This window comes from Maylandia zebra, linkage group LG14 (assembly GCF_041146795.1).
Source record: "Maylandia zebra isolate NMK-2024a linkage group LG14, Mzebra_GT3a, whole genome shotgun sequence".
Classification (NCBI taxonomy): Eukaryota; Metazoa; Chordata; class Actinopteri; order Cichliformes; family Cichlidae; genus Maylandia; species Maylandia zebra.
In genome coordinates this window covers 29544729-29564407 of record NC_135180.1, presented here as the reverse complement: position 1 = coordinate 29564407, position 19679 = coordinate 29544729, and the positions used below count along the sequence as shown (strand labels likewise).

Genomic DNA, 19679 nt, shown 5'->3' with positions numbered 1-19679 from the left:
CTAGCATCATAATGCAACTGTCTCTGTCCTGGATGCAGCTTGCACTTTACCATTTATTCATTCCTCAGACTGTGCCACTAACTGAAATTGACTGATTGTAATTCAGTTCATCCATTCCACTTATCCTTATCAGCCCTCTGCAACCCTGATAAGGACCCAGTGGGGAACAGAGGCTGGGTACACCTTGGACAAGTTGCCAGACTTTGGACTGTGGTACCCAGAGTATGAACCCACACAAACACTGGGAGAACACACAAAATCCACATAGAAATACACAGTACCTTCTTGCTGTGAGGCAATAGTGCTAACCACTGCAAAATGTATTCCACTACAGATTACAGAATACATGCCCCATAATGTATTTTGTAATCTATTCCATTACGTTACCTAATGAGAGTAACGTATTCTGAATACTTTGGATCACTTAATATATTATCATGCTTTTTACAACTACATGAATGTACTGTTGCTGTGTGATTTATTACTATTACTGAAGGCTATTCGCCATACCAATACCAACTAGATTTTTAAATCTTAATATAAAATGAGTAACAGTAGGGTGGAGATTAGGTAAGGCTGCACTTTTCGCAGCGATCTCGTATAGAAAACTATTCCACGCATATATAAAACAGGTCCGCGGCTCCGAACCGTAGCAAAGGGACCTCTATGACGCCAATGCACACAGTGCTCGCAGACGCTGCAATTTTGCGCTTCCAGCTGAGCCGCTGTCTCCATTGGCGGGGAGGTAAACATGGCAGGAGGCGTTGGATCCAGGGAAGGATAGCTGCATATGTATGTATATGTGTGTGTATGTGTGTCCAGAGTTTAGCTGAGACAGTGTCCTTCGCCCTGCCAGACTAAGTAAACAGTCTTCCAGCCAATCCCGGTGGCCTTGTGTAGGATAGGAAGAACAGTCTATGCACAGTCTGTTATCAGGATGTTTTTGTTCAGCTCCAGCCTTGAGACCACAGCTGACGCCAAAGTGGTAGCCGCATGAAATGATGGTGGTTTTTACTTTAGTGCAAACAACTCATATGAATTTCAAAGCTGTTCTAGCAGTCTGACACTGGTCTCTTGATCTCCTGTTGGAGAGCCGTGAGCTTCTCCACAATGTTATCAATCTTACGCTCCATTAGTTACTTTTGTGACTGATAGGTTAGTGTTACAGTTTTTTTTTATTGGTTTGGCGCAGTTTTCACAAGCAATTGGTACATTTTCAAAACTCTTAGTACTTATATCACAACAGATCATCAAAAGTGCACCTTTTTCAAACATTTCAGCATATTTTCAATTGTGTTAGTACAATACACATAATGACAAAATATCATTTTCACTACACAAAATAAGTGTTTCATCTAAATAAATGTTTCGTTCACAGTTACTGCCTTTCATAATGTTGTCACTATAAAATTTTTGATTTGCATCTCTTATTATTCAGTTTAATACATTTTTCTGTCATTTAATTCAACCGATCTTAATGTTTAATCAATGAATCATTCATTATGTCCATGGATTTTCAACTTGACTGATTGTTGTCTGGTCATTTGTAAGTTCCTTTTGAGAGGAACAATGTCCAGGTGAAACAACTGCGTTCAGAATATATTCAGGTACAACACTAAACTGGCATGCAATTACTGTAACAGAGGGTGATGGAGCTGGACGCTGCTGTGAATCATCACAAGTATATTTTTGTTGATGAGGCCGCTTTCAATCTAGCAAAAACTAGACACAGAGGACGTAACCTTATTGGGCTACCATCCACGTCCCTGGACAACGTGGGGGGAACATCTCATGTGTGCAGCTATATCTGAAGATGGTGTGGTAGGCTGTAGACCAGTTCTAGGGTCATACAACACTGAACACCTGATAGTTTTTTTTAAATGAACTGGAGCAGGCCTGTCAGGGAGAAGACATCGTCTATGTTGTTGTGTGGGACAATGTCAGCTTCCACCATGCACAGCTGGTTCAGGAATGGTTTCAAACACACCATATTCCCCTTTCCTCAACCCAATTGAGAAATTCTTCTCTACATGGAGGTGGAAGGTGTATGATCGCCATCCCCATGAGCATGTCTCCCTTCTTCAAGCCATGTGTGGAGCTTGTGGTGATATAACTGCTGAGCAATGTCAAGCCTGGATTCGTCTTGCCAGGAGATTTTTCCCACGGTGCCTGAACAACGAAGACATCCACTGGGATGTTGATGAAAACTTATGGCCCAATGTTAATGACCGGCTTGATTAATTGTATAAAAGTGATAAAGATAAAATAAAAAATATATTGTGCTTATGTAAATGACTTGTTTTTTCTCCCTTTTTCGTGTGTGTGTGTGTATATGTGTATATGTGTGTGTGTATATATATATATATATATATATATATATATATATATATATATATATATATATATATATATATATATATATATATATATATTTTTTTTTTTTTTTTTTTTTTTTTTGGTTATGCCTGAACATAAGTGTAATATTTGCTGTGTAAAGTTTTACAGTTCAGTTACACTCATTCATCACCGAGGACAATTTGAAACGCTTACCTTGTATTATTTGCTCCTGAATGAAATGATTGGTAAAAGTACTACGTTGAAAAAAGATCTTACTGTTTTGTTTGGGTGAGTAAAGCAAATGTTCTCAGAATATATCACAATGATCGTATGTTCTGCAACAATGATTAAGTGGAATGAAAATATGTGCAAATACAATGAACTCATGACATCAGATTTGAAAGAATGACTAGTGGTGTTATAAATGTGATCAAATGTGAGTTTTGTACTGAGAGATTTGAAAATGCACACTTTAGTTGTGAAAATAGTACCAAACCAATTAAAAAAAACTAAGTAAATCAGAGAATTAACTATTCATTGAGGAAATTATTTGGACTAAATTTAATTAAAAGCCGCTGCAGTCAGGTGCTGAACAATTTAAGAAGTAAATTATTTTTCACTAATTCTATTCGAAGAATGGATTCACACAGGACACACAAAAGAAATGCTTTGCACATTCAGGTAGCATTGTTCTCTTCAATTTTATGTGTGAGGTGTTGTGTTGCCAAACAATAATAATAATTTGTGTTGACAGATAAGAGTTGATGGTCAAACCTGGACACCTGATATGTGCAGTAGTTTTATATTTTAGTACTTGAATCGATCTGTTGTACAAAATGTTTCCCAAATGCTTTTCCTTTGGTGACATCCTTTCGTGACATTCCCTCTTGTGTTACAGTTTCAGCTATAAAAATCAGCTTGTGACAGCACACACCTCAGATGTGTTTTACTTACCGCAGGGATGGTTTGGTAAAATGACTCTCTGATGTCTTGTGACTTGTTGTTATCTTTGGGTATTATAGATATATGTCATTATATTATCAACAAGCACCGTGAATACTTAACTCAATAGATACACTTGTAGCTGTGAGGCTGTTTAGGTTGACATCATTTAAACTTTGGTTTAGATAGTGTGTGTGGGGAATTTGTTTTTAGAATCTTTAACCAGATATATAATAATATATGTAGATAAGTTCTTAGAATTTTGGGCCTCTCCACATTTTGAAGATATAAAACAAAAGAATATTTGCCTAAAAGTTAGAAATACATGGCAACAAATAACTCAGTAATTGGTGGTCAGTTGGCAATAAACAACATCAATAATCGGGTCATCATAGTCCAGGTATTAATCTCTGTGTTTCTTTGCATCAACTTTTTGCTAATCACAACATTTTTTATGAAGGATATTTTTTACACAACTATGCGTTACATCTTATTTGCCATTGCACTGTCGTCTGATTCGCTTTTTTTGTTAATGACCAATGTCTTGCTCATTTTGAATTATTTTAGTTTCACCATACAAGTGTGGTTGTGTGTTATTATATATATTGTTTTGTCTGTGTACACATTTGTCACACCAGTTACTCTGACAGCAATGACCCTGGAGCGTTACGTGGCCATTTGCGTTCCCCTCCGTCATGCAGAACTGTGCCGAACACAGAGAGCTCTGCACTTCATCCTGATCATTCATGGTCTGAGCTCTGTTCCCTGCATTGTTATTCTTTCTATTTTCTTTGCTTCAGCAATCACCAGCTTCTATACCCAGAGCAGAATTTGTGCTGTTGAAATGTTCATTTTTCACAGATGGCAGGATCATCTTAGGTCAGCTATAAGTCAGCTTTATTTCTTGATTATGTCCATCACTATTGTTTTCTCATATGTGCAAATAATGAAAGTGGCCAAAGCTGCATCAGGAGAGAATAAGAAGTCGACATGGAAGGGGCTGAGTACAGTGGTTCTTCATGGTTTCCAGCTGCTGCTGTGTCTTTTTCAGCTCTGGTGTCCATTTATAGAGGCTGCTGTCCTGCAGATTGATTTTATGTTATTTATCAATGTGAGGTACTTTAATTACATAACCTTTATTCTTGCTCCAAGATGTTTGAGTCCTCTAATTTATGGCCTCAGGGATGGGATGTTTGTTAATGCACTGAAATACTACGCTCTCTGTGGCTTATATAAGAAACATTCAACAGCTTTTTGATTTATTATGTTCTAATGTATTCCAATAGAAATACTCATAGATTTCCTTTTTTTTTTTTTTTTTTTTTTGGCCTGTCCCGTTTGGCTCTTTTGCCATCAGAATTGTTGTCTAAAGGCAAAGAAAGATGCCCAACGGATTTACTTTACCAAACTGACCATCCCAGCCTTGCCGTAATGGTCCATTTGATTCACCTTTTATTGTTTATTTTATTTTCACTTACTGAATACGGGACAGACTTGACTGGGGGAAAGAAGGGGAGAAAGAAAGAGGGAAAGAGAAACAGCTGAGAAGAGGGACGGGGGAGAAGGGCAAAAGACAAAAACCAACAGAACGGGCAGAGAAAAAAAAATGCATATATCAATCACCTGGATCACCTGCTGAGAAAGAAAAAAGAAAGCAAGCAGAAGAGAACAAGAGTAATAGAATAAACAACATCACAATGATATATGGGAATATGACAGTAAATACTAAATGTTAAACCAAATAATACTTGTACAGCTGCTGTTATTGTGTATATATTTATTTATATTTAGATTTCTTCATACATTCTTATATAGTTCTATATTGTGTATTTTGTTGTACAGTTATTTTATTTTCAACTTTAATTTATATATTTATCTTTATCTTATTCTTCCCAGTTAAATTTACCCTTCATTCTAATTTGTGTTGTACAGTTATTTCATTTTTAACCTTAATTTATATTTTATTCCTTCCTAGTTAAATTTACCCTTTTTAATTTTTCATATTTATTTCCTATCTTATTCATAGCCTTTTCCTTTTTTGTTCTCTTTAGGTCACGAGCAGTTGTCCAAGCATTTCACTACATATCGTACTGTGTATGACTGTGTACGTGACAAATAAAAATTTGAATTTGAATTTGAGCAGCACATAAGATCAACAGAACACAGTGTGCTTTGAGGTAGGAGCCATAAAGGGTGTAGTTTGTGGGTGTGATCACCTGTGTGTACACCTGTGAGCATGGACGCGCTTGTTTTTTGTTTTTTAAAAGGTTCCTTCATGTAATAATCTGCTACTCATAGATTTCCAGTGTTTGAAAGTGGTACTGATAAAGCTGGCTATTCCATTCACTCTGCTGGTCTTATACTTAAACTGATGTATAGTATCTGACCCTTTTATGCTTAAATTGATTTTAGTTTGGCAACAGTGTGGATTAGGAGCAGTTAAGTTGTTGTAAAAAAATAAATTTTAATTATTTACTTATTGTAAAACTTATTGTACTCATAATTGTAACTGCTTCGAACAAAAGACATTTAATTGTTACGGTAAAAAATGTACTGAAAATAAATTATTGCCATACATGTCCACTGTCCATTGCTTTATTTAACTCCGTGTAGCCTCAGTCTAATTCACTTAAAGTGACTTTACATTTCTGACTAACAGGCAATATTGAAATGTTACTTATATTGGATGTCTTCATATTCTCTCAATCTCAATCCTGGCAAAGCTGAACGTCTTGTGATTGACACTGTCAGCTTCTGTCAGGAGGTCAGTCATTACTGTGGCAGGTTCAACTAAGAACCAGCATTTAGCTTTCACCCAGTTCCACCAGTCCTGTTTATTAAAAATGAATCAATTCATTTCTTCAGTGTTGATTATTGTATCTCATTTTTCACATGCCTTTCTCTGTCCTCTTTAGCCTATCTACAACTGGTCCAAAGGGAAGCAGCCAGGCATTATTCTTACTTCCTATCACTAAGGTTCCATCAAAGTCAGAAAAATATTTTAATATTTTATTAATGACATATGAAGCTTTACATGGGCAGGCTCTTGTGTACATAGCAGACCTGCTCAGATCCGCAGCAGGCCTGTGCAGTCATCAGCTCAGGATCTGTTAACTGTTAAATTATGTTAAATCTGAGGGTGACCACACTTTTCAGGTATTAGCTCAAACCTTGAAAAAAAATGCACTTGTTCCTTTAGCCCATCTAGTTGGTTGAATCCGTGAAGAGGTCAACATGGAAAGGGCTCAGTACAGTGGTTCTTCATGGTTTCCAGCTGCTGTTGTGTCTTATCCAGCTATGGTATCCATTTATAGAGGCAGCCATCCTCCAGATTGATTTTATGTTATTTGCCAATGTGAAGTACTTTAATTACATAACTTTTACTCTTGCTCCAAGATGTGCGAGTCGTCTAATTTACGGCCTCAGGGATGAGATGTTTGTTAATGCACTGAAATACTATGCTCTCTGTGGCTTATAAGAAACATTCAACAGCTTGTTCATTCTGGTTAATATATTCTAATAGACATATTAAGACATTTATAGGGATGGTCGGAGTTGTACTGATAAAACTGGACATTCAGTTCACTTTTCTGGCCTTATATTAAACTGGTGCATAATAACTGACCTTTTTCTTCATTTGATTGAGCAACATTTGTGTGCAAATAAAACATATTGTACTTGGGTTTCTAACTTCTGTAAACAAACAAACAAAAAACCCATTTAGTTGTTACAATGAAAAAATGTCCGAAAAAATAATTCCTGCTGCTCATATAGAATTTGTGTCAGAATGATTAATAGTGCAATGTTCATTTCTGTTTGAAATGTTTTATCGAACTTTGTGTGACATCAGTCAAATGCCATGAAATTGGCTGTACATTTTCTGGCGAACAGGCAACAAAGCACTGATACTTTGGCACCAAATGGACTTGTATTCTGATTTGTTCCACTATATTCCTCATTTTGCCTTGTGGTGAACCATTTGTAGCATATCAGCTCAGCTATTTTAATAAAATGAAAATTCATGACCGAAACTTGTTTAACAAGTAAGCCGAATTTACTGTGGCATCTTCTACTCCTCTGCGTGGCCTATAAACAAAGTGCACGGGAGTTAGCACTTGTGCAATTTTCATCAAACATTTCTATCACAACTAAGGTAAAAGCATTTGGAAACAATGACTTCATAACCTTACAAACTGTTCAAGAATTTCCATCACAGCTAGTGTAAAGGCAATCTATTTTTTCTCAGTACATGCTGTGCAAGTAAAGCGTTATTGATATGTTATGAAAAAAGGACTCAGTTTTTGTGCACATGATTTGAATAAACAACAAGATGATAAATTTAGTTAGGAGCACCAGTTATTTCAGTGGACACCATACAGAGTGACCTAACTGCTGTTTTTAATTTTCAGTAAGTAGGCCAGTTTGAACCCATATTATCTGCAACCATATTGTTTACTCACTCCGTTTGCTGCCTTTGTTTGACTTTCTTTTTTGAGGTTTTTACAAAATGCAGGTCAGACATTATATCCTGTTTGAAAACAAGATTAATTTTCTGTATGCTAAAATTCACATATTTAGTCTTCCATTTTTTTTCTTGTTGAAGTGAATGTTATATTGTTAACAAAGATTTATGATGTCTCTGCAAAAAGCATCATAAAAGTGTGAGGGTAGTAAGCAAAGACAGATATCCACAGTGCCAAGTGGAGGTAAGATGAAAGTGCTATAAGCATACTTTACTGAACCTCAACAAAGATTCTTAAATGAGATACTGTCTTTGATTGAAGATTGGGCAAAAGAAACTTACGTGTTTGCTTTTTTTTTTTTAAATTACTGAATGATTCACAGGTCAGTGTTAAGTAGGTCAGGTACAAGTGTTGGAATAAAAATGAGTGAAAAGGAATTGAGTATCCAAAGAAAAAAATGAAAGTCCTTCAGAAAGCCCAGAGAACTGTTACTTACGACCAAACTAGCAGTACTTCTGATCTTATAAGTCGGGAATCATGCGAAATCTGAATCTTGTGACTGTATTTCATTGAAAAAAAAAAAGGTCTGTGTAGCTCCACACAGCTCCAGTCAAGTACTGAACAGCCAGCAGCATTTTTTCAGCATTTTTTTTTTCTTTCAAAGAACTGATTGCCGTTATCTGGGACATTTGGGACAGGCACAAGAAATGCTTTATATATTTATAGTGGCAGTGCTGCTTTCTTTTATTAGTTTAGACTATGATAACTGTGGGGTATTGTGATTTCAAACAATAAATTGTTTCTATAGAGACAGGTAAGAGTTGATGGACAAATCTAGAGACCAATTACATGCAGTAGTTGTGTATACTTGAATCGATCTATTGTACAAAATGTTTCCCAAATGCATTTCCTTTGGTGACATCTTCCTGTCGTGACATTCCCTCTTGTGTTACAGTTTCAGCTATAAAAATCAGATTATGACAGCACACACCTCAGACATGTTCTATTTACCGCAGGGATGCATTGGTAAAATGACTCTCTGATGTCTTGTGACTTGTTATCTTTAGGTATTATAGATATATGTCATGTCATATCAACATGCACTGTTAATGTTTAACTCAATATATATTCCACTTATTTTTACTGTGAGGCTGTTAAATTTGAATTTATTTTAACTTTGGATAAGATACTTTGTGTGAGATTTTATTTTAGAATTTAGAAACCAGACATGCATTCATATATGTAGATAAGTTCTTAAGATCTCCCCATATATGAAGATTTAAAACTATTTGCCTAAAACTAATAAATATATGGCATTAAATAACTCAGTAATTGGTGGTCAGCTGGCAATAAACAACATCAATAATCAGGTCATAATAGTCCAGTTACTTATCTCGATGTTTCTTTGCATCAACCTTTTGCTAATCACAACATTTTTTATGAAGGATATTTTTTACACAACTATGCGTTACATCTTATTTGCCATTGCACTGTTGTCTGATTCACTTTTTTTGCTAATAACTAATGTCTTGCTCATTTTGAGTTATTTTAGTTTCACCATACAAGTGTGGTTGTGTGTTATTATATATATTGTTTTGTCTGTGTACACATTTGTCACACCAGTTACTCTGACAGCAATGACCCTGGAGCGTTACGTGGCCATTTGCGTTCCCCTCCGTCATGCAGAACTGTGCCGAACACAGAGAGCTCTGCACTTCATCCTGATCATTCATGGTCTGAGCTCTGTTCCCTGCATTGTTATTCTTTCTATTTTCTTTGCTTCAGCAATCACCAGCTTCTATACCCAGAGCAGAATTTGTGCTGTTGAAATGTTCATTTTTCACAGATGGCAGGGACATCTTAGGTCAGCTATAAGTCAGCTGTTTTTCCTGATTATGTCCATCACTATTGTTTTCTCATATGTGCAAATAATGAAAGTGGCCAAAGCTGCATCAGGAGAGAATAAGAAGTCGACATGGAAGGGGCTGAGTACAGTGGTTCTTCATGGTTTCCAGCTGCTGCTGTGTCTTATTCAACTCTGGTGTCCATTTATAGAGGCTGCTGTCCTGCAGATTGATTTTATGTTATTTATCAATGTGAGGTACTTTAATTACATAACCTTTATTCTTGCTCCAAGATGTTTGAGTCCTCTAATTTATGGCCTCAGGGATGAGATGTTTGTTAATGCACTGAAATACTACGCTCTCTGTGGCTTATATAAGAAACATTCAACAGCTTTTTGATTTATTATGTTCTAATGATCCACAGATTTCCAGGGATGGTCAGAGTTTTACTGATAAAAACAGACATTCTGTTCACTCTGCTGGTCTTATATTAAACTGATGCATAATATGACCCTTTTCACCTTTCTATTGTTCTTATTTAAAAAAATTTCGATAACAGGCAGCTTGCTTTGTGTTATTGTAGTCTTTTGTGGTGATTTTGCACTATATAAATACAACTGGACTGAATTGAAAATGCAGCTCAGATAATAACATTTGTTTGTAAACAAAACATGTTATACTTGTGATTGTAGCTTCTTTAAACAATAAAAAAATATTTAGAATATAATAGAATCAACCTTTATTATCTCACGAATGAGAAATTTGGGTGTTACACAGATCTAAAGGGAATATAAAATGTAGAAGGAAGACACAATGCGGTCCTATATACATAAGCAACTGAAGTTCATATATGCACGTAACAATGCACAGAAATATGTATACAAATTGTACAGAGATAAAAAAAAAAAAAAAGTTCAACTGTGTTATAGAGTCTGACAGCTGCTGGTAAGAATGACCTGCAGTAGCACTCCTTCCTACACTGTGGGTGTAAAAGTCTACTGCTGAACGAGCTGCTCAGTGCTCATACAGGTTCATGCAGGGGATGGGAGGTATTGTCCATGATGGATCTTAGCTTAGACAACATCCTCTCCTCCCCAACCTGCTCGATGGACTTCAGCGGACAGTCCAGGACAGAGCTGGCCCTCTTGACCAGTTTGTTAAGTTTCCCCCTGTCCCTCTCTGCCATTCCACCACTCCAGCAGACCACAGCATAAAAAATAGCAGATGCACACCACAGTGTCATAAAACTTCCTTAGCAGAGTCCTGTTCACCCCAAAAGATCTCAGCCGCCATCGCAGGTGGAGATGACTTAGACCAGGGGTCAGCAACCTTTAAAACCCAAAGAGCCATTTGGACCTGGTTTCCATGCAAAACAAAACACTGGGAGCCGCAAATACTTTTTGACATCTAAAATGAAGATAACACTGTATATATTAGCTTTTTACCTTTATGCTTTGCGTGAACAACTAAGATGTGTTGCTTATGAAATCCATGAAGTGCTACAGAGAAAGTTACATTTTATTTATGTAATTAACACATTTTGAACTCGTAAAGAAATATAACAAAAGGAAAGACACCCAGCTGAACTAAAATGATCCATGTAGCAAACAAAAACTGTTGTGAGCCGCCACCCTTATATCGCCATTGGGCTTTTGGAGCCTTGACCTGGCTTTTAAAAAATAATTGGAAAAAAAGCACTATGCTGCTAAAAAAAAAATCAAAAATAGATATTTGCAAAATTCTGCCGAAATATGTATTTTGCCAGGTTAAGGTGTGTGGAGGGGCGTTGTCTGCAGTGTCACTGCAGGGGAGGTGGACGCACTTTAGCGGCACCCGCAATCACGCCTCGCCACCTTAACGTCTTTGCTATCTATGCTGTTGTTGGTGTATGCCAGGCTGTGAGCTGAAAAGCTTCAGCCGGCTGTATGAGTCAGCAACCGTGTGTGAAAACCGGTCAATAAAGAGATGCTGAAAAGCATGTTCATGCAAACATCGTCGGGTCTGCCGTGGTATGTTTACAATGGGACTTCTGCTCTTGAACCTCTGCGCATATCCCATATTAAGCGCACAGCGTCTGCAAATCAGGGCTGTACGAAGTCACTTTCATCTTTACCCAGGACTGTAAGCTGTCGCTTCCGCGAATGTGACGCTTATTGTGAGCGATGAAAAAATAATAAAATAGAATTAAATTTTTATATTTCAATATCACAATAATCTTACAATTTAGAACTAAAAGTAAAAAAAAAAAAACTAACATAAATAAAATACACTAAATACTTCTAATTAATTTTCCCAAACCACGCGGAGCCGCACTATAAGGACTAAAGGTTGCCGACCCCTGACTTAGATCCTTTTTGTAGATAGAGTGCATTTTTGTTTGTGGACCAGTCCAGTTTGTTACCAAGGTGAACACCCAGGTATTTGTACTCCCCTACTGTTTCAGTGTCCAAACCCTGGATGTTCACTGGTGTAATAGGGGGTGGCTTCTTGCTGAAATCAATCACCAGCTCCGTCCTGCTGGCATTGATGCGAAGATGGTTCTGTTCGCACTAGCTAAAAAAGTAATTCATGACCCCCCTGTATTCCACTTCGTTTCCCACTGACACCTGACTCACAATGGCGGTGTTGTCTGAGAACTTCTGGAGATGGCAAGTGTCCATGTTATAAGGATAAAAGGGTGAAGAGGAAAGGTGCAAGTACTGTTCCTTGTGAGACCTCCATGCTACAGACTACCACCTCAGACACACAGTCCCTCAGCCTCACATACTGGGGTCAACTGGTAAGTAATCAACAATCGGGGGCGACCGTGGCTCAGGGGATTGGGAAGCTCATCTGTAACCGGAAGGTTGCTGGTTAGATCCTCCTGCTCTCTCTGCCCTGGTCGTTGTGTCCTTGGGCAAGACACTTTACCCTACCTCCTACTGGTGCTAGCCAGAGGGGCCAGTGGCGCGATATAGCAGCCTCGCATCTGTCAGTCTGCCCCAGGGCAGCTGTGGCTACAACTGTAGCTTGCCTCCACCAGTGTGTGAATGTGAAAATGAATGAATAATGGAATTGTAAAGCACTTTGGGTGCCTAGAAAAGCGCTATATAAATGCATTCCATTATTATTGTTGTTATTATTATTATTATTATTATTATTATTATTATCCATGAGGGCAGCTGATGGTCCATTCCCGCTCCCTGCAGCTTCCCCCTTAGAACTGAGGGTTGGATGGTGTTGAAGGCACCGGAGAAATAAAAAAAACCCCATCATTCTCACAGTACACCTGGGACTCTCCAGATGAGAGAAGCAGCAGGTAGATGACAGCATCATGCACTCCGATGTTCGGCTGGTAGGCAAACTACAGTGGGTCTAGGTCTCTTCCAACTAGTGGGCGAAGGTGGTGAAGTATGATCCTCTCAATGGCCTTCATTAGGTGTGAAGTCAGTGCAAAAGGTCTGAAGCGGTTCAGCTCCTTGGGGTGCATTGTCTTTGGCACTGGCACCACGCAGGAGGTCTTCCACAGAATGGGGACTCTCTCCAGACTGAGACTCAGGTTAAAGATGTATGTAATAACCTCACAAAGTTGATCTGCACAGTCCCTCAGAGGTCTGGAGCTGAATTCATCCAGACCCCTGGCCTTCCTAGATTACATCTCCCTCAACTGACTCCGCACCTGGTCAGATGTGATGGAGAGGCTGTAGTATAGGGTGTGGGTGGGTGGCTCCTGGTGACTGGCATGGGCAGAGGAGGCAGTAGTGGTTGAAGGTTTTGACATCAATTTTGTTTGATTTGGGTGATGTGGGGGAGCTGGTTGACCTTTTGACCTTTACATTTTCATTGATATCTTTAAGACAGAAGCAGCACAAACGACAATCTTTGCAGCACAACCCAAACATAGCACAGTTGACTGACATCAACTTTGTTTGATTCCATCAATGCGGGGGGGCTGGTTGACCTCTGATGACCTCTAGAAATGTTTATTAATATCTTTAAAATGAAAGCGGCACAAACGAAAATTTTTGCAGCACAAACATAGCACAAATGTTTGATACCACTTTTGTTAGATTTGAAGAAGGTGGGGGAGGGGGCGGGGGGGCAACTTCACTAACATTGGTTAAATCTATTAGCCCAAACCTGACTATCCAGGTCCTCAGGCTCTGGACCCCCTCTGCTCACTGTGATGGTGTTCAGTCCTCTCCACACACCTCTGGTGTTGCTCTGCTGGAGATGCTCCTCCTGTAGCTGTCCTTTCCCCTCCTTATCTCTCTCGTTAGCTCCTCTGGACTCTCCTCATTTCCTCTCTGTCTCCAGATCTGAAACCCCTCCTTTTCTGCTCCAGCAGAAAAGTGGGCTGCATATTACCTCCCAGTCTGTAGTTTGGAAGCAGTCTTTCAGTGCCATGCTCACCTCTTTACCTCTGAAGAGGTGGGGGGTTATTTACACACCAGCTTATGTATGAGGGAACCAGATCGACCAGGTTATGGTCTGAGCGACCTAGTGGGGAGAGGGGTGATGATCTATATGGACCCTTGGTATTTGCATATTTGCATACAGTAAGTCCGGTGTTTTGTTTTCTCTGGTAAAACAACCCACATACTGGGTGAAAGTAGGAAGAGTTGAGGACAAGGAAACATGATTAAAATCCCCAAGGATGAAAAGGAAAGCTTGGGGGTGTGATGTCTCCAGCTGGGACACTACTGTGTGAATTGTCTCGCATGCTACTGCCGCATCTGCCGCTTGCAGAATGTAAACAGTTATTGCGATGACTTGCGAGAATTCCCGCAGCAGGTAATACGGTCGGATGCTAACCGTTAACAGCGCCACAGCTCGTGTATAGCACTACTCCTTAACACTGATGTACCCCAATTTACACCATCTCTCGTTCACATACATCACAATCTTTTACTTACTGTTTTACTTTTTTTCTGACTAACAGACAACACTGCACTCATACTTTGGAATCCAAATGGGCTAATATTTTGATAAGTATTTGCTGAATGACATTCCTCATTCTGCCTTTTGGTAACTTTCTATATCTCAAAAAATCTAGAAAGACTATGTGTGAAACAGCTAACTGCTTATCTGGAGAGGAACTGTGCAAGCGGATGGGGCTCCAGGGAATCCAGGGAAACAGGGTAGGTCAGCCACACACTGTGATCTGCTGGTCCCTCACAAACTCACTCACGTTCACTTCCAGGGAAGAAGAGGGATGGATCCAGGAGGTCTATTCGCAAAGAGAACCACAGGTTAGACTGAAGACAACACTGATGGAAGAAAAGAGCTTAGTTGGAGCCAGGACTACACTGATGAGAGTAGTACAACAATCCAGCGATGAGTAGCACCTAGGGCTGCACGATTAATCGTTAGAAAATCACGATCTCGATTCATACTTATGTGAAATCTCATTTCCAAATGACAACGATTTAAAAAAAAAAAAAAGACGACGACGATTGTACTGCATTTTGATCCGGGACGTAATCTACATGAAAACAAGCGCTCACTCTTCCTGCTCAACAAATGACAAGGGCGGAGCCTTATACCACGTAATACAGAAGCTGGCTGCTAAAATTGGCAGGGAAAAAACAAAGGAGAGCACGTCAGGGATGACGAGAAAGTGACAGGAGGAAATCCGTCCCGGTCAACCACCCAAACATCAATAACGGGAACCTTATACAGCGCTTCCCTATACCCGTCTAACTCCCGCAGGCACAAAGAAATTACGGAGGCTATCACTTATCACCTGACCAAAGATATGGCTCCCATCAACACTGTGCAAAACGAGGGATTTAGGAAAATGATCAACACCCTAGACAAACGCTACACAGTGCCGTCCCGCAACTATTTTTCTATTGTTGCACTACCTGCTCTATACACGCAGTGTCGAGCAACGGTGGAGACGGAATTTCAAGCAGTACAACATTTTGCGGCAACAACAAAACGTGAGACATTTGTTGTTTTTATGTTTATTTATTATTTTTATGTTCAGTCTCAACTGTTACGAAGTTGATGTGCAGTTAATAAGTGCAATAAATATTTATACTGGAAAAGAAAATCGTGAGAGAATCGTGATCTCAATTCTAAGCCAAAAAATCGTGATTCTCATTTTATGCAAAATCGTGCAGTCCTAGTAGCACCAATTCATTGCAGGAACAGGGAGATAATAAGCAGCAGTGGAGTAGATCAGCTGGAGATTAACCCCTGGGCCCAGTCCGTGAGTCATTTAGTACCGCGCTGCGAGAGTTGAGGCTCAGGTGTGAAATGTATGGTTTTCAGAGGTTTAATCAGTTTTTAGCATTATTTTTTATTAATTGTTTTTATCGTTGACTTGGTTTCACTGGGTGTGTGTTATGAATAAATCTTTTTTTGGTACCGGTACTGATTTTATTTGGTTTTATTTATCAGCAACACCTTAAAGGTCAGTCCCTGATAATATTGTCAGATATAAACCGGTCTGTAATGCGAAAAAAGGTTGGGTACCGCTGGAGTCGATGACTCGCACATGTGTTGGGCCAAGGCAGGAACCCATAACAAGTTCCACCCAGGCAGAGAGGGGTGGGAGAGCGAGAGAGAGAGAACAACAACAAAAACAATAGTCCAGCTGATGAACCCTGGGAAGGCATGCCTGACCATGACAGTACCACATCATCCCAAAAGAGCACAATGCTCTTCCCATATACTGCTGGCTTACTTGTGGCTCCTAGGATATTCAAAAGTTATATGAGAGGCAAAGCCTTAAACTCTCAGGCCCCTCTTCTGCAAAATCAGGACCAGTTTAGATTTGGGAGAGAGACCCCCCTTCTACTTTCAAGGTTAGGCTCAAAAGTCTCCATTTTTATAAAGCTTATAGTTAGAGCTGGAACTACCACATCATCTTACCATAATTTAGGTACATACTGTGTATTTAAAGATTTAACCTCCTGGGACGCAAACTCTTTCATGGCATGCATTTTTAATTTCTCTTCGCTATTTGGGCTGATTGGGACCTGCTTAATGTAAAAACAAAGAATTACGTGATTTTTTTTATCTGAGTTTTGTTTTGGAGAAAAATGAGATCCATATATTTAGCTACACAGAGTTGCTCAGAGTGCTTGTGTTACACTAGCTAATCTACTCAGTCACTTTAACATAACTATTAACATTCACATCTCACAGAACTGATTTGATTGGAGCATTACAACACGTTTGCACAGAGCATAGGAGCGCACGGACTCTGCTTCACGAGCGCTCCACCTAACGAGCGGGCTCGCAGTGCGGCTGCGCGGAACACCCCTCTGGTTTCTCCCGTGTTTACATATAAATAACTCGGGCGGACTCTCTCATTCACATTTACGTGGGTAACCATGGTAACAATAAACAACATTTTCGGTGCGAGCACCATTTACCGACCTGTAAAAGCAGGTGAAGAGCAGAGTAAGGAAGACACGATGCATCTCTGCTTTCCTCCAGAACGTGTCTGAGGAAGCAGCGGAAGGTGGACTCCACTTACTGCACCCCGAAACCCCGGAGCAACCACCAAAGTTCCGCCCTCACTGCTTTCTAACATAAAATGAATCCCTGTTACTTGGACTTTTAAAGAAACTGAAAATAAATACATATAGTAATGAAAAATGTCCCGTTACATGGATGTTTTACACAAAATAATATTAATGTGGTCATTCCCTCACAGGGGTGCCACACATATAGGGCTTTGGGAGTACGGTATCCAGAGTACAGTTTGTATATCCAACCTAACCTCTGGGGCCGGTGCCCACTTCTCAATTTTAAATACATGTAGAAATTGAGGGTTCTCAGGAGGGGACGTGCTGACACCTACTGCTTTCTGGCAGGAAGCACCATGCCCCTCCCGTGTTTTAAATGCACTTTAGAACAGCAAGCAGCAACATGACACCGCCTCTCTGGGAACATCTCAGGCCCCCTAGGTGTGGAGGCCTGTCTCCACCCACCACACTCCCTACTGGTGGATGATATCCTCAGCTGTCGGTACGTTGTTGGTTCTCGGTGTCCGGGGCTGAGCGCTCAGGTATGTACCTGATGCACTCCCAGCGGAAGCTTGACGGGGCCTATCACCCGTGGCCGGGTCGGGTCCCTTCGGGAGGTTGGGTGCCCTCAGACCTAGTGCCTCTGGGACCGGGGCTCGGTCCGCTCTGGCACGACTGGCTGCTGGCAGAGCCTGCGGGCTCATCACCGCAGATCCCTGTAGCTTCTGCACTGTGGCTTGTTGTGAAATCAGTTTTACCCCTGTTCTTTTATTCGTCAAGGCATCCAGAGACGGCACCGGAACTCAGTAGTTATTTCACAAAACCTTTATTCATCTTCATTTAAGCATCCACTTCTAGAAGGGAAGACGAGGCCGGTGTGTCCCTCTGCAAAATCTTCACCCCTTTGTTAGTTACAGCCAGCTTTATAGAGGCGACCCCATCATAAAACCCCCCACGGTGTGCTGCAAACTCTGTGTCTGTGTCTATGTGCACGAGCACATGAATGCCTATGTGAGTGCACATGAGTGAGTGTGGTGTGGATGTGTGTTCGTGACAGTTAAAACACTGTGGGTGTAGGTAACTCCCTAGAGGTCATAAAAAACCCATCTCCCTTCCAGACCACAGTTCTCCAGTTACAAATGTTGAGACCCCCACCCAAACATTCTCTGGGGAATTTCCACTCAGCATTAACTCCTCTCTGTTTTACTTTCACAGTTCAACTAGGGAGGGTCTCCTATACTCTACTCCTAAGTTCATGACACAATCAGGCCTTTATTACATTAAGGGCAGTGTCAGTGTCTCTACAATAATTCTACATTCTATGTTAACACATTTCTAAACTCTAAAATAAGCTAAACATTCCTACAGGCTGCAGGGTGACCCCACATCTGGTGCTCTCCTCAGCTCTTTCCGGGAAGGTGGCGCGGTTGCTTCTCCGGTGGTCGTCTTTAGGCTTTCGCACTCTGGGAGGCCTGTGGATGTTCGGTCCTGGTACCCTCCATGTCTGCTTCATGCTCTGGGGTGCAGGGCTATGGCTCCCTACGCTCTCTAGCATAGTGGTTCCCAAACTTTTGTTGCTAGGCCCCCTTTTGTTTTTTCCAAGGACAAAGAGGAAACAAATCCTGTCGGGGATACCATCCTTGGCATGACAGGTGTTGTGCAGGTGAAGCCAAACGCAAGATATGTTTCATTATGTGTTCTAGATTTTGGCTGGCAAGGAAGTTGGTTTGGAAACATATTTGGCAATGCTTCAACCTCTGCTTTGTGTTTGTGTGGGAGCCCAGTCCAAAAACATGTTCATTATGCTAGCAGTGTCCAAGCATTCTTGGACACTGCTAGCATATCGTGCGCATAATGTGCGCTGTCAGTCTTGCGTGCTGCTCAGTAACATTTAATATTTAGTATTTAGTGTTACTTACATGTATCTAGGTTGTTGCTTTGATCTCTGTATTGTGTTGTTCTCTGGTTGTTTGTTTTCTTTTTTCTTCTTTTAACAGGTGATACAACAGATTTTCTCAGTCTGCTCCTACAGTCCCCCTTTCCACCCGTTTTTCTTTCTCCCTTTCTTTCTTTCTCTTTCTCCTTTACTGTCTAATGGTCTGTCCAATTGTAATAACTTAACATAAAATAAAATAAACAATAATAATATAGATCAATCAAGTGGACCAATATGGCATTGCCATATTTTCTCCACTTGAAAAAATAAATCCGTTGGGCATCTTTCCTGGCCTTCAGAAAACAATTCTGATTACTAAAGTATGGAACGGGACAGGCAACAAGAAAAAAAAAACTCTCTTGAGTGCTCCATCTATCAATAGTATTGTGGCATCGAGGGGAATGTGTGTAAAAGGAAGCTGACGACAGTGCGTAGCAAGGTTTTGTGTGATTGTTATTCTCGAAGGCTGCAACCTTTAAAATAATGAGTCATCTGTCAGACAACTTCAGCAGTCCAGCAGAAGATATTTGGCTACAGAAGACAGTAGAAGATTTCTTTACTGCACTTTATTTTTGTTTTGTTTTTTAAAATTCATTTAATAATGACACTTTGTCAACTCTGAGAAGTGCTTCAATTCTATATGGCAGATAACAACTCAGTGAATAATGTTTTTTTGCAGCGACCTAATGACCGG

At 40.0% G+C, this 19679-nt stretch overlaps 1 protein-coding gene and 1 pseudogene across 1 annotated transcript; both read left to right on the top strand.

Annotated features, from left to right (window-relative positions):
- The first annotated feature begins 3604 nt into the window (after positions 1-3604).
- Positions 3605-4537, top strand: LOC101474033 (odorant receptor 131-2 pseudogene; annotated as a pseudogene).
- A 4515-nt stretch (positions 4538-9052) lies between these two features.
- On the top strand, positions 9053-9985 carry LOC112435953 (odorant receptor 131-2-like). The gene has a single exon (XM_024805058.2). The coding sequence runs from the start codon at positions 9053-9055 to the stop codon at positions 9983-9985; it is 933 nt and encodes a 310-aa protein (XP_024660826.1).
- The last annotated feature ends 9694 nt before the right edge of the window (positions 9986-19679 follow it).

Coding starts and splice junctions, on each gene's coding strand:
- LOC112435953 (XM_024805058.2), top strand. CDS start 9,053: ATGGCATTAAATAACTCAGTAATTGGTGGTCAGCTGGCAATAAACAAC.